General features: G+C 41.0%; 1 protein-coding gene across 1 annotated transcript; it reads right to left on the bottom strand.

Moving 5' to 3' along the window:
* Nucleotides 1-393: 393 nt before the first annotated feature.
* Nucleotides 394-4584, bottom strand: LOC131981025 (serine/threonine-protein kinase prk-2-like). The gene is made up of 10 exons (XM_059345316.1): nucleotides 4515-4584; nucleotides 3785-4144; nucleotides 3372-3514; nucleotides 3012-3227; nucleotides 2752-2929; nucleotides 2478-2654; nucleotides 2237-2324; nucleotides 1493-1564; nucleotides 877-1283; nucleotides 394-464 (listed from the first exon to the last, which is right to left on the bottom strand). The coding sequence occupies exons 1-10, from the start codon at nucleotides 4582-4584 to the stop codon at nucleotides 394-396; spliced, it is 1782 nt and encodes a 593-aa protein (XP_059201299.1).
* Nucleotides 4585-12872: the final 8288 nt, after the last annotated feature.

The raw sequence follows: 12872 nt of genomic DNA, 5'->3' as shown, positions 1-12872 counted from the left end.
GGTGTAAGACACATCTTTCCATATGTGTGATGTATATATAATAAAATCTTAAAGGCACAGTACATAATAGTAACAAATAGATCTTGCTATTGAAAGGCACAAACAAAAGGCTTTTCTCTGGGTTTTGAGGATTACTCAAACTTAATCTGACTGACTATCCTGAGTAGCTTGTCTGTAATACCCCTTTCACACCAAGGGCTCAACCACAGTTGATTTTGCGTTTGAAAGGGTTAAACCCCGTTGACCAACTCAGAATTGCGTCCCAGGTTGAGAGAAGGGTCGGACGCAGGTTGATTCCAAAGTGGACAGGGTTGCCAACAACTGGGGCAGGCCTGTAATATAATCTGACAATCCTGAAGTTAAAAAAGTTAAAGGTCATAGTGTAACGGTGGTCTACATGCTGCGGACACCAACACCTCTGGCAGGCAACAGCTCCTCTATATACGCCCTCACAGAGATGAAACCTGAGGATTCAGAATTCAGAAACTAATTCAGATTTAGGCTAGTCACAGAAAATATTCAGAGATATTCAGACCGCCCCAGCTGAAAAACTCTTACTGTCCAGTCAGTATATAGTTTCAGTGAATTTCTGTATATTTCACTTCTCTCAATGCAACCAGAGGACTTTCGTCTGATTTAGATGGAAACTCGGATATTTATAGTCTTCTTAGGCAGCAGGATCAAATGTGGGGTACCCTTGCTGTGCATAAAGGTGGAGGTCTGCGGAGTAGGTATTCACAATTTCTCCATCTCTCCTCCGATGGCTGGGGGAGGCTGAAGTACAAAATGACCTGCTCCTACTGCTCCCCTGATGGGAGAGTAAAACCCTGAGGCCATGTTGCTGGCATCGGGGACTATACCGTCTTTCTTTCTTACCAGGACCACTTTCCACACAGAAGATCTCCGCCTTCACGCACGGCAAGGGGAGATTGGAATAAAGCGGAAATCTTGACTGGGGCCACAGCAACATTGATCCTGGAGCTGTGGTCGTGGGCGGTCCCTCCGTGGCCCTTAGGGGACCATCTGTGGTACTGGTGGGTCCATCTATTGCCTTGAGGGGTCCGTCTGTGGACTTGATGTGTACATCTGCGGCCCTGAGAGGTCCATATGTGGTCCTAGTGGGCCCAGCTATGGCACTGGTTGTGGTCCTGGTTGGTTGAATCCCTGACCCTGAGAGGTCCACATGTGATTCTGGTGGGTCCATGTGTTGTCTTGAGGGCTCCACCTGTGGTCCTGAGGTGTCTATCTGTGGTTCTGAAAGGTCCAACTGTGGGTCAGTGTAGCTGGAGGTTTTTGTTTCAGGACCATGTATCACCTGAACTGTCTTTACTCAGTTTATTCTTTGTATCAGGTGTTTTCTTGATGCAGCAACATGGCCCTTTCATTGATCAGTTTGACACCTGTGTTCTTAAGGGTCTATACATGTTGCTGAGGACTTCATCTGTAGTCTTGAGTGGCACCTTGGAGTCTTGATTGGCCCAGTGTGGCTCACCTCAGCCAGGGGTGGTGCTTTAGTGTCCCTGGCTGGAGAATGGAAGTGGTGGAGGCTGTGTCCACCAGGGATCTGCACAGATGCCATCAATGTCACAGTCCATATAGTCTTCTCGGGCAGCAGGATCAAAGGTGGGGTACCCTTGTTGTGCATAAAGGTGGAGGTCTGCGGAGTAGGCACCCAGCTTTCTCCATCTCTCCTTCGACGGCTGAGGGAGCGGCTGAAGTACACGATAATCTGCCCCGACTGCTCCCCTGCTGGGAGAGTACGGCCCCGAGGCCCTCGTTGCTGGCGTCGGTGTCTATGCCGCCATTCTTCCTTACCAGGACCACTGCCAAGGAGCTAGGTGGCTACACTGAAGACCTCCACCTTCACACATGGGTAGATTGGACTGAATTGGAGCTTTGCATTGGGGCCACAGCAGCATTGATCCTCAAGCTGTGGTCCTAGACGGTTCATCTGTGGCCCTTAGGGGACCATCTGTGGTCCTGGTGGGTCCCCCCTGGCCCTGTGAGGTCTGTCTGTGGTACATGATGACCTGCTCCTACTGCTTCCCTGCTGGGAGAGTACGGCCCCGAGGCCCTCGTTGCTGGCGTCGGTGTCTATGCCGCCATTCTTCCTTACCAGAACCACTGCCAAGGAGCTAGGTGGCTACACTTCATTGATCAGTTTAACACCTGCTTTCTGAAGGGTCGATAGGTGGTTCTGATGAGTTCATCTGTTGATGGACCCAGTCTGGCTCACCCCAGCCAGGGGTGGTGCTTCAGTGTCTCCAGGGTGGCTCTTTCCTCTGGGCTCTTGATGAGACAGCTTCGTAGGAAACCATGGCAGTCTGGACAAACGAACAGGAATGATATTTAAACACAATCACTTTACTGTAATCTTGAAAATGAGATGATGCATCTCAAGGGGTTTATTCGAATAATAAAATGTTCTTAAAATGTGTGATTAAGATGATTCTGCTGCATGTGTGTTTATGACTTACCATCAGTAAGACTGTCACTAAGGTGAGGCTCATCACTGATCATCTCAGAGGAGCTGTTGAAGGGAAGATATCGATGCAGCATTGCAAACAGAACTACACCGAGCTGCCACACAGTACTTGGTCCAGCTTTGTACCAACCACGCAGGAACCACTCAGGGCTGGTGTACCAATAGGTTCCTAGAATACAGACACACAGAGACAAAGACTAATGGTGATGGACAGCGGTAGAGGCCAGACACAGCAAAGATGCTGGGTTGTCCATTATAAAACCTACCTTGTTCCGTCATGTACTTCCCCCCTGACAGAAAGGTGCCACAGCCAAAGTCAATGAGCCTGACACGGGGGACATCGGAGCCCGTTTCAATGAGGATGTTGTCCAGCTTGATGTCCCGGTGGAACACACCTTTGGAGTGGACCGCAATAAGTGCATCCACCAGTTGTTTTGTTATGATCTGAAGGAGAGGAAAAGAGACTTTAGATTGTGCAACATGGTGGATACCGGAATCACAGAAACATGTTTCATCAGCTACTTACTTTAGCCTCGTGCTCCTGCAGGGCTGACTGTCTAGAGTTGATAAAGTCGACCAGGTCAGTGCAGGGGACTGGTCTCTCTAGGACCAGAATCAGCTCATAGTCCAGACTGTACCAGTCCAACAGGGACACCACTGCACTGGTCCCTGGTGCTGCTGGCTTGAGTTTCAGCAGCAGTGCCACCTCCATAGGGACCATTCTGCTTTTCCCTTCCAGAAGCTTTAGTCACAGAGTGAAAAAGAGAAAGTAGGTAATGAAGCCTTCATGTACACATAAATATAAAGTAAATAGTATGTAACTGTTAGACTGTATGATATACAAGAGGAACATAAGCTCATGTTCCCTTTGTACTCTGAAACTTACTATTGATATGTGCTTAACGCCAACCTTCGGGATATGTTTTATGGCCACAGGCATATTGTCGTCTTGACGGTACCCAGCAAAAACTGTTCCGTAGCCTCCTTCACCCAGCAGTTTCTCCTCCTTATACTTGGCTTTAAAAGCAGCTGCAGAAACAAAACAAAAACACGTGGGTTAAACTTGTTCACAACTTTCTTAGAAAAAAATAACCAGGAATTCTAACTTGTAACCTTTTGAGTCAGGAGACAATTAGCTTAGCATACATACTTGAAACAGCTAGTCTTATTCTGTCCAAAGGTAACAAAATCTACCTCCCAACATCTCTCCAGATTCATTAAACAACAGTCTTCACAGGCTTGTACTCGTCATAAAGAGAAGACTTCATCAATGTTTGGAGTATTTCTATCTCATCGTACCTCTGCTGTTCGGGGAGGTGCCAGGCTGATCATTGGAGGAGGTCTCAGTAGTGGCCTGGTGGCTGGGGCCCTCGGAGGGACTGGGGGTCTTTCTGCTTTTCTTTCTGGGTCCTGCTGTCTTCTCAGACTTCCTCTTTTTCCTCTCTGTTTCAGAGATGATGCTGGCAGGTGTCTCAGTGGAAGAAGAAGAGCCCCTAGTGGTGTGTTTGTGCTCTTCAGTAGGACTAGGGGTTCTTCTGCTTTGCCTCCTTTGCCCCTCTGTGCTCTCATCTGTGGTGGACTTCCTCTTGCAGCTGGTCTTTGTCTTTCTGGTGACCAACACAGCTGCACTGCTGGGTCTGGAGAGCCTCTGAGTTTCTCCTGAATCAGTGTGACATTCAGCAAAAACAGAAAAAGAATCATGAGCCTCTTTGCTTCACTTGTAGCTGGATTCAGAGTTCAGAGGCAAGTGTGAGGAATAAATAACAGACTGTGCACACTGGTGTACAGACTAATCAGACACATTTATCTTTGGACCACTCAGACTTCTGAATCATTTAAGTGATTTAAAAAAATCAGAGTTAATAGTGACTTAAGTGAAAATGAAGTTTAAGGAGTCAACTTGAGCTGCTGACTCTCAGTACATCCTTTGATGAATGGGATTAACTCAACAAATCAACCTCTTACTGATGTTTTAAGTTTGTAGAACACAGATATGTTGAATATTTGAACCATTTCTATCTTATCTTACCTGTGCTGCCAGGTGGGCCAGTGTACGCTGAGGTAGAACCGGCAGCTCTTGATGAAGGCCAAGTGAACATCTGGCTGCAGCCCTCGGAGGGAGAGGGACTCGTCTTGCTCCTCTCTCTGGCTCTCTCAACTCTCTGCTCAGAGTTTTTCTCGAGGGTCCTTTTGCCTTTACGTGAACTGATGATGGTGTCAGTGTGGCGGCCTGCAACAACAGACAAAAAACGTCTCTGTTTGCTGCAACTGCTGGATATAATCTTCTATATCAGTGATTTTCAAGATGGAGGTTGGTGGACCGCCATGGGTCCATAAAAACATATTATTATAAATATTTATTTATTTTAATTAGCCTGACATACAACTCAAAATCTGTTCTAAACAAATAATGTACATATTCCTCTCAGATCAGCTTACAACCAGTGTTCTTCTTCTCCCCCTCTTCTTATCGACTAATTCATCTTTGTACTGACTCGCTCTTGTTTTGTCAAGTATCCAAAAAAACGCCATATAAATAATATTATTATAATATTATATTAATATTATTTTTACACCTAAAGTAGTTCATAGATTGGGTTCTAATCAAACAAACTGTACATTTTAAATACAAGCTTTCAGTTTGCCCTTCTTATTTATTAGGCACAGTGTTAATTTCAGATAATTGAATTGATGTTAATTTAATTGTTTTTGGGTATTCTTTATTAGAGATGTTGATGTGTTTTTAAAATGTGTCTAATGTCTTTCTTATACATTTCTCTTGCATTCTTTCACATAACTAACTATGAAAGTGTGACAAATTACAGGATATGTACAATTAGGCCTGTCACGATAATTACTATATCAACTTATCATTCGATACATAAAAATAGACCAATTTTTTCTGGACTCAATATATTGACTTTTTGTGCTTTTTCATGTTTAAAATAATGCTGCAGATGTTTGACAGGCAGTACAAATTGCCAAAAAACACTATATTTCCCAAGCAGCCACTCCAGCTGTTTATAATTTATTTTAATAATAAAATAATATAACACTTAATGATTATCTCAGTGCAATGTTTTGTTAACCGAGCCTGAAAGTATATTTTATTTGTTTTGGTTGTAGTTGATTTATTTATGTTTTATTTTTTCTAGGATATTTTAATATTTCTTTTCCACATTTCAATTCCAATGTTTAATATTCTCGTGATTTAAAGGCTCATTGCTGTGGAAAAGATGTACTTATTCTGCTCTTATATCGCTATAAAACTAAAACAACATTGATACAACGATACCATCGTTTATCGTGATAGTTTCTGGGAAAATATATCGTCCTAAAAAATGTGTAACCGTGACAAGCCTATGTACCGTTTCAAAGGACGACCATGAGGAGGTCTCCAGTTTATTCTGTCTGTATCTCTGGCTGAAAGACTGACAACTGTTCTGTATAATATACTGTCTGAAGAGCCAGATTTAGTGATTATGAGTCTACCAACTTAATTACATTTAAAAACAAGAGAGAGTTTTTGCATCCTCACTACTCACCCAGTTGTCTGCTGGACGACCGCCACTGAACATCGCTTGTTGTTGGCCAAGAAGCCATGACTTTGAATAGTTATTGATAGTTATTGGTTGAAATGACAAATATTAGGATTATCTGCTATTTTCTCTCCTGTCTTGTGTCGTCTGTGTTCTGAAGGTGTTCTGTCCAGAACGCTGTGACCTCAGTGACCTCAGTGACATCACAACGTTCTGCTGGTGAGTTCCACTCATTAGTATGCGGAACGTCAAGTCACATCTCAACTGACAATTAAATGTAATCATAATAAATGCATTATAGGGTTTTTCATAGATACAAAACAGTATTTGTGACATTCCTTAATGACTTTCCATTCAGGAGTGGAAACATTTGGCAGCATCTTACCTGGGTCCAAAAGTTAATCATAAATTGAAGATGTTTGTGTTATTTTGTCCAACAAATCAGGATAAACAGGAGGGTCGACAACGTTTGGCTCCCAATCAGAAGAAAGTGTTATTCAACATTTTCAACTAAACTGAACATATTTCTGCCAGGCTTTTTACAATGTAATATTTTATGGCTAGCATTCTAACATTTAACTCCAAGCCAAGTGTATCATATTTGATACATACGTTTTTGAGACCTCTAAATCATCAGTGTAATTTTTCCCCCAGAAAAACCTGATGTAAACACGCGTTGATAATAAACAAACTGAGCAACAAATTGTCCAAAAATACCAGATGCAGCAAAAATGATATGCAGGTTCCACTGGTGGATCTGTCATTGCTGCATGAAAACGTCATATCAGCAGATGTATGATGTTGTGTTATTTGGAAAAAAATACTTTGCATATTTGAGGAAAATGTTAAAAGGATAGTCAAAGTCTTAATAGGCTAAAAATGTTGGATTTTATATGTTTTTATTAGTTCAAGAAAAACAAACTATGAGTAACAAATTGCACAAAAAGATGCAATGTATCAAATATGATACAAATTAGAATTCATATATGCAAATTTAAATTGATTATTTGTTATTATTTGTCAGCAGGTTCAATAAACACTCTAGTTTTTAAAAAATATAATTTTCTGGCAATTATTTCATGGTTCAGGCTTTATTGGGTTATTACAATTGCTTTGATGGAAAAAGAATATATTGGTTTCAAACTTGAGTGATGGGACGCGTTATAAAGAAGCCTTTCATAGGGCAGACTTTAATAATACTTCAATAATTTGGCTTCTTGAACTGTGAAAAATGAACTACAAACATAAACTGGAATGGAGCTGGAGTGTAATCATTGAAAAGTTTTAAATTTGCTACGGTGAAAGAGGTGATGTTGTCTTTGTAATACCTCTATTTTTCTACCAATACACCCAATAAGTACATGTCTACAATCAATTAATCAATCAATTTGACTTTACAAAGGTGCTTCAACAATACAGTTGCCCCCCTCCACACACACACACACACACACACACACACACACACACACACACTCATTTGGCTCTTTCTCTTTGCAGACCTGTTGTCTGTGCAGTTATGCAGAACGGTCCTGACTGGAACTCAGCTGGGCCAAGTGTAAAAAAATAATCATGAAAATGAGAGTTGAACTAAGATCTCCACTGAAATGAGAATTATTGGATATTCTTCCCTGGTGCTTCTTTAAACAGTGCATTCATCTCCTAAAATTAAATTTAACTGGTAAGCATCAAAAGATATCCATCACTGATTCTACCTGCTCTACATAGTGCTCCACTGTAATTCCTAAAGTGTTTGTCATTTTATCTATTGTGCACATTCACTATAATGCAAAACAGACAAATTAACACATGATGAATAAATGAGTACAATGACTGAGTCATTCATGTAGAATGTATCGCTAGGAAGATAACAACTAGTGATTCCACTTGTTGTTATCAGACGTGATCAATGTGAGAGGGAAGATTTCACCTTCTGAAGTAGTAAAGATATCTGAACACCAGGCCCTGCTGGACACCAGCCTCAGAGACGCCTGGTGTAAACGACAATGTGTCTGGTAAGGCCTGATAAAAGACAGTTTAAACAGTAAATAAATATACTGGAAATGTCACAGAAGTTACTTCAAAAAACAGAAGTTACTTAAAAAGTTGTTTACTTTTGTTTTCCAACGGGACAAAAGCCATTCTCCTGGTGAAAGTCTGTTGTTTGTGAGTGACATCTGCCGTTTAAACTCCCATCGCCGTCAATAACTACTAACATGTCACTGAGAAGTTGTTAAACCAGGAAGACGTGAGTCCAGTGTGAAAAAGGATCCCCACTGACTTTACATTGGCATCCTGAATTCTGAGGTTGTGGTCATTTCACATCATTGTGTGACGTCAGGCTGGCTGGAGAGCAGCAGAGGACAGCCTGTTTCCAGGAAACAAAATGCTGCCATCAAAGGAAATAGTTAAGAGAAGATATTCTTTTTTATGGCAGCTGTTGGTCCGTAAAAAGCCTTTGAGAACCACCTCTTAAGTTATTATTAAGTCAATAAAATGCATACAGGCCTTACAAAGTCCAAAAATGTCTTGAGAAATATATTTTTGGAGGTATTTTTAATATTTAAAAAACTAATATGTGATTCAATCAGCTGTTCAGCTCTAGAGAATAAATGTTTTTCCTTGCCACTGTAAATAAAACATGCTGTAATGTTTGTTTGCTGGAGGACATGTGGAGCTGGTTGGGCCCTTCCAGTGTTAAAGAGAAATGTGAAAACTATAAAGTAAGTTGCTCACAACAGACATTTCTAGAGAAGTGTATTATTAAAGGTTAATATTTATGCTGAGTTATTTTTTATAGGACCAGAAACATCGTCAGCCAGGAGGCAGTAGAGAGGGTGGAGTTATTTCTAGCATCAGTGAATCGGTATGAAAGAGGCGACTGGTGACAGGCTTTTACACCTCCTGTCCTTAATGCCTCTCAGGATGCTGCAGCATCAAACACAGACAGCAGCAGCAGGAGGAGGAGGTGACTCCTGGAGGAGAGATAAGGAGAGGTGATGTCCCCCAGTGTTCAGAGGAGGACAGACAACCCAAGTGATGTGGACACTAGTTTTCTTGACACGTCCTGTTTCTCTGCATGTGTCAACTGCAGATGAGAACCTGCTGATCCAGAGCTTCTCTCCTACTGGTGAATCTGATGCTGCTATCTAACAGGTTGGTAGTTGAGGAGCTCCTGCCACATCTGCAGCGACTTCTGTCTGTTAAAATGTTCAGAGTTCCACCGCTACAGAACACAGTTAATCCACAACACAAAGTTCAAAGGTGCCTGAAACATCACAGCATGTTTACCATCTTTTCATGTGTTAGAGTTTTTTTCTTTTTTGCAGAACAGGTGAGGAGAGTAAAACCCTTTTGACTATTTATTTAAGACAATAATGAAAGAGTAAATCATGTACATGGACCTTCTCTGTTCAGAAACCACAGGCTGCTAGCAGTTAGCTGTAACCACCTCCCAGAAAAGGATACGTAACTTAGTTTTACACAGATTGTTATCATGTGAATGTGCAACTATCTGATTGGTCAAAAAGTGTTGGGGCAGCACCTGGTTTACACTTTGACCTTTGACCTGACACACAGGCTAGTCCTAGCCTCTTGGTGCTTCAGCTTCTGGGCCTGTGGAAGAACAAAGCTAACAGCACACTGCTGTACCTTGTGTCTAGTGTTGGTCAGTGGCTGTCTCCACCTGGGCCTCAAATATGTGTTGATGTGCAAAGTGTTGTCAGTATGTCCTTTCTGTTCATACTCCTTATTTATGTGTGCTGCGCCAGGCATATCAAATGTGTGCTTTATGCTTTGCTAAATAAATTTCTAAGCAGCATGTTACTGAAAGTTAACATGCAGATAATTTCTCATTTTTATTAATTCCCTAACAGGTATGAATTATTGCAGAAGACTGTGTCAATGACCCTACTGGTCAGGTGGTGTTGACTCACCACAGACAGACTGAACGGCTCCTCTAACACACAATGTCTACAAGAGTGATTCAAAGGTTAGAAATGTTACGGTTCACATCCTCAATCACATGTCAGCACAGCGTGGTAACAAGTCTGAGAAAAGAGCCACATGAGTCAACCTGGAGCCTCAACTCTTCTTTCTCTTCTATAACTGTCCTGACTTTGCAACTCAAACATTGTGGTTATTGGATATTCTGCATCATGTGAGAGAAGTGCTCATTAAATAATTTATGGCTGATTGCCACGCTCGCTGTTTTTGTATTAGAAAGTCTAGAATGTGGCTTAGGTGCTAAAATTGGATGGGGTCCACCATCAGCAGCTTTTAAAAAAAACTGTAAATATATGTTGAATAACACGTCACATAATCTCATATTCTATCTTCATAGGCACTTTTTAAAATATTTTGTAAATCCCTTCCAGGGATGCAGCATCAGATTGCTGATCGGAGATGGCAGCCATATAAAATCTATGAGAACCAATATATCTTCTGAGCCACTTAGATGGTCAATCTTGGTGTCAAAATATTTCTGGGTCAAGAAATCCATTAACGCTTGATGAAGTGGCTCCCATCAAAAATTAAAACTTATGGTGATAGAGAGCATGTGAAAAAAAAATTGGTGCTTTTGCCCAGTCTGTCCCCTTTATTTTATCTAAGTCGTCTCACTTAAATGAATAATGGTCATTTTTAAAGACTAGCATTTTGAAAATGGGGCATTTCTTGAAGTCAAAGTTACATCTGATACTACTGTAAACGACTGAGAAACATTTTGTTAGAATCTTTTAGGGTTAAACCATATTTGCACCTGGCTAATCTTTTGTCGTGGCTTTAGAGCCAGCTCATGACAGATACTGCACAACTTGTCCAGGTACTTTTCCTATCATCAGCACCTCCCACAGATGTGTATTTGGAAAGAAGACATATTTATGTTATATCTTAGACTCAACAAAGAGCCATATAGGACATCTAACAGTTTTTAAAAGTAGAACTCCTTGTGACTGGCAGATCTAGATGTGTGGATCTCAATATCAGACAATCAGGATATGAATCAGTCATCAGTCTGAGCCAATGAGATCCCCTCCTCCATTTCTTTAAAAGTGTTGCTCTCCCCACTATGATGTTCTGACAGGTTTGTAATGGATGAGGAGACCAGGCAGGCTGCGGCAGAAAAGCTTTTCCCAAGAGGGAGCTGATGTCCTTGGATGCAGATGGCGTGCCGCCAAGGGCAGATCATGTTCTTTTGAGTTGAATTCACATTTCTGCAGGCACTGAATTTCCTGTCATGTTTTGCATATTTTGTCATTTCCTTCCAGTTTATTTTACTTGAGTGATTAAAAAGGTTAAATTCACTCAATTCCTGGCAAGAAAAACACACAGACAGTAATGTCACACCAGCCAATTACCAAAAGGACAACTTACTTAATGTGTGTGTTAGTGGATCTGAATCACTAGAATCAGTTCATTAAATAATCATTTTCATTGAAAAGATAAGTTCTTATAATCATTCAGTGCTTTGGAGCTCTGCTGCGTATCAGAACTCACTGAGCTGAAACAGTTCTGTCGCTAAGTGAACTGAGAACAGCGTGAATAAGCCGATGAGCTGAGAATTTAGCTGGATAAAGCTACTGTTTGCAAACTGAAAGTTGCTATCACAATCATATTTTCACAACAGACAGAGAGAGGGAGAGAGCGACAGTGTTTCCCTCAGGGCTCCATTCACTTTATACGTTCAGTACAAACTAAACACTGGCAGCTCCTTGGAGAGGGAGCACCTATTATTCTGGTAAAACACATGAAGAAGAAAGCAGATTTAGACAGGAGTGAGTTGCTGGCTCAAGCAACTCAAGCAACGCTCAATGTGCTCATGCTACTTGGCATTTGCGGTCTAGAGAGAGAGACAAGACGGGAGAGGCGGAAAAAATCGATACAACATCTAATCGCATGGCAATGTTTTATCGATTCATGGCCGCCAAGATTCGATTTTAGCTGTTTTTTTAGAGGCCACAGTGGGCTCACTGTTATGAAAATACTGGAGATATGACGTCGGGAAGTTCTCAAAGTAACGCTGCAAAGTTCGGCTTTTTTATGTTTCATTAAAAAAAATTGAAGCTTGTTGTTGGTGAAAGTTTGATAAAATGCTGCAGTTGTCGTCCAACATGTTTGATATCAGTTGAGTTCAGTTTGACTGAATACTTTGTTGGTCAGTCTGTGGGTTTGACTCTCATTGTGGAGGAATAAAAAGACTGAAGTCAGATGAATACACTGAGAATTTTCTCTTATTGGACAAAACAATTTTTGATTTAATTTAATTTTGTGGAAACAAAATTCAGCTAAACAGTTAAATTGCAATATATTGTCTCACAATACTCACCATATCGCAAAATGTTTAAAATTGCAATAATATCGTATCGTGACTCAAGTATCGGGATAAAATAACATATAACATACACCTCAACGAGACTTTTACCTGGTTAAATAAAGAATATATATATATATATATATATATATATATATATATATATATATATATATATATATATATACATATATATATATATATATATATATATATATATATATAAATGGTATGGTGGGGCCTCTGGGGATTCACACCTCTACCAAACAGGACAAGAGTTCCTGTGAAGTTGAGAGAAGACTTTTAGACTTTTAAGGAAGTAATTCAGGACGGTTCATTCACTGAAACAAGATATCACGACTAAATGTTCTAAACCATCCAGAACCTGAAGATCTGCATCGCTGCACCAACCTCAACTGTGAGAACTCCACCAATGATGGAGCTGCTTTCTGTGAGGACATCTGCACCCAGGAGTGTGGAAAGAAAAGGTGAAAAGTCACGAGGATCATTAGAGAGCCTGACCTCCCCGTTCACCACCAGG

This window comes from Centropristis striata, chromosome 11 (assembly GCF_030273125.1).
Source record: "Centropristis striata isolate RG_2023a ecotype Rhode Island chromosome 11, C.striata_1.0, whole genome shotgun sequence".
NCBI lineage: Eukaryota > Metazoa > Chordata > Actinopteri > Perciformes > Serranidae > Centropristis > Centropristis striata.
Note: the sequence above shows the minus strand (reverse complement) of the source record. Positions and strands in the feature narration are given on the sequence as shown.

Coding starts and splice junctions, on each gene's coding strand:
- LOC131981025 (XM_059345316.1), bottom strand. CDS start 4,584: ATGTTCACTTGGCCTTCATCAAGAGCTGCCGGTTCTACCTCAGCGTAC. Junction 4,145..4,514: donor TGGCCCACCTGGCAGCACAG/GTAAGATAAGAT, acceptor ACACTGATTCAG/GAGAAACTCAGAGGCTCTCC. Junction 3,515..3,784: donor CACCTCCCCGAACAGCAGAG/GTACGATGAGAT, acceptor TTGTTTCTGCAG/CTGCTTTTAAAGCCAAGTAT.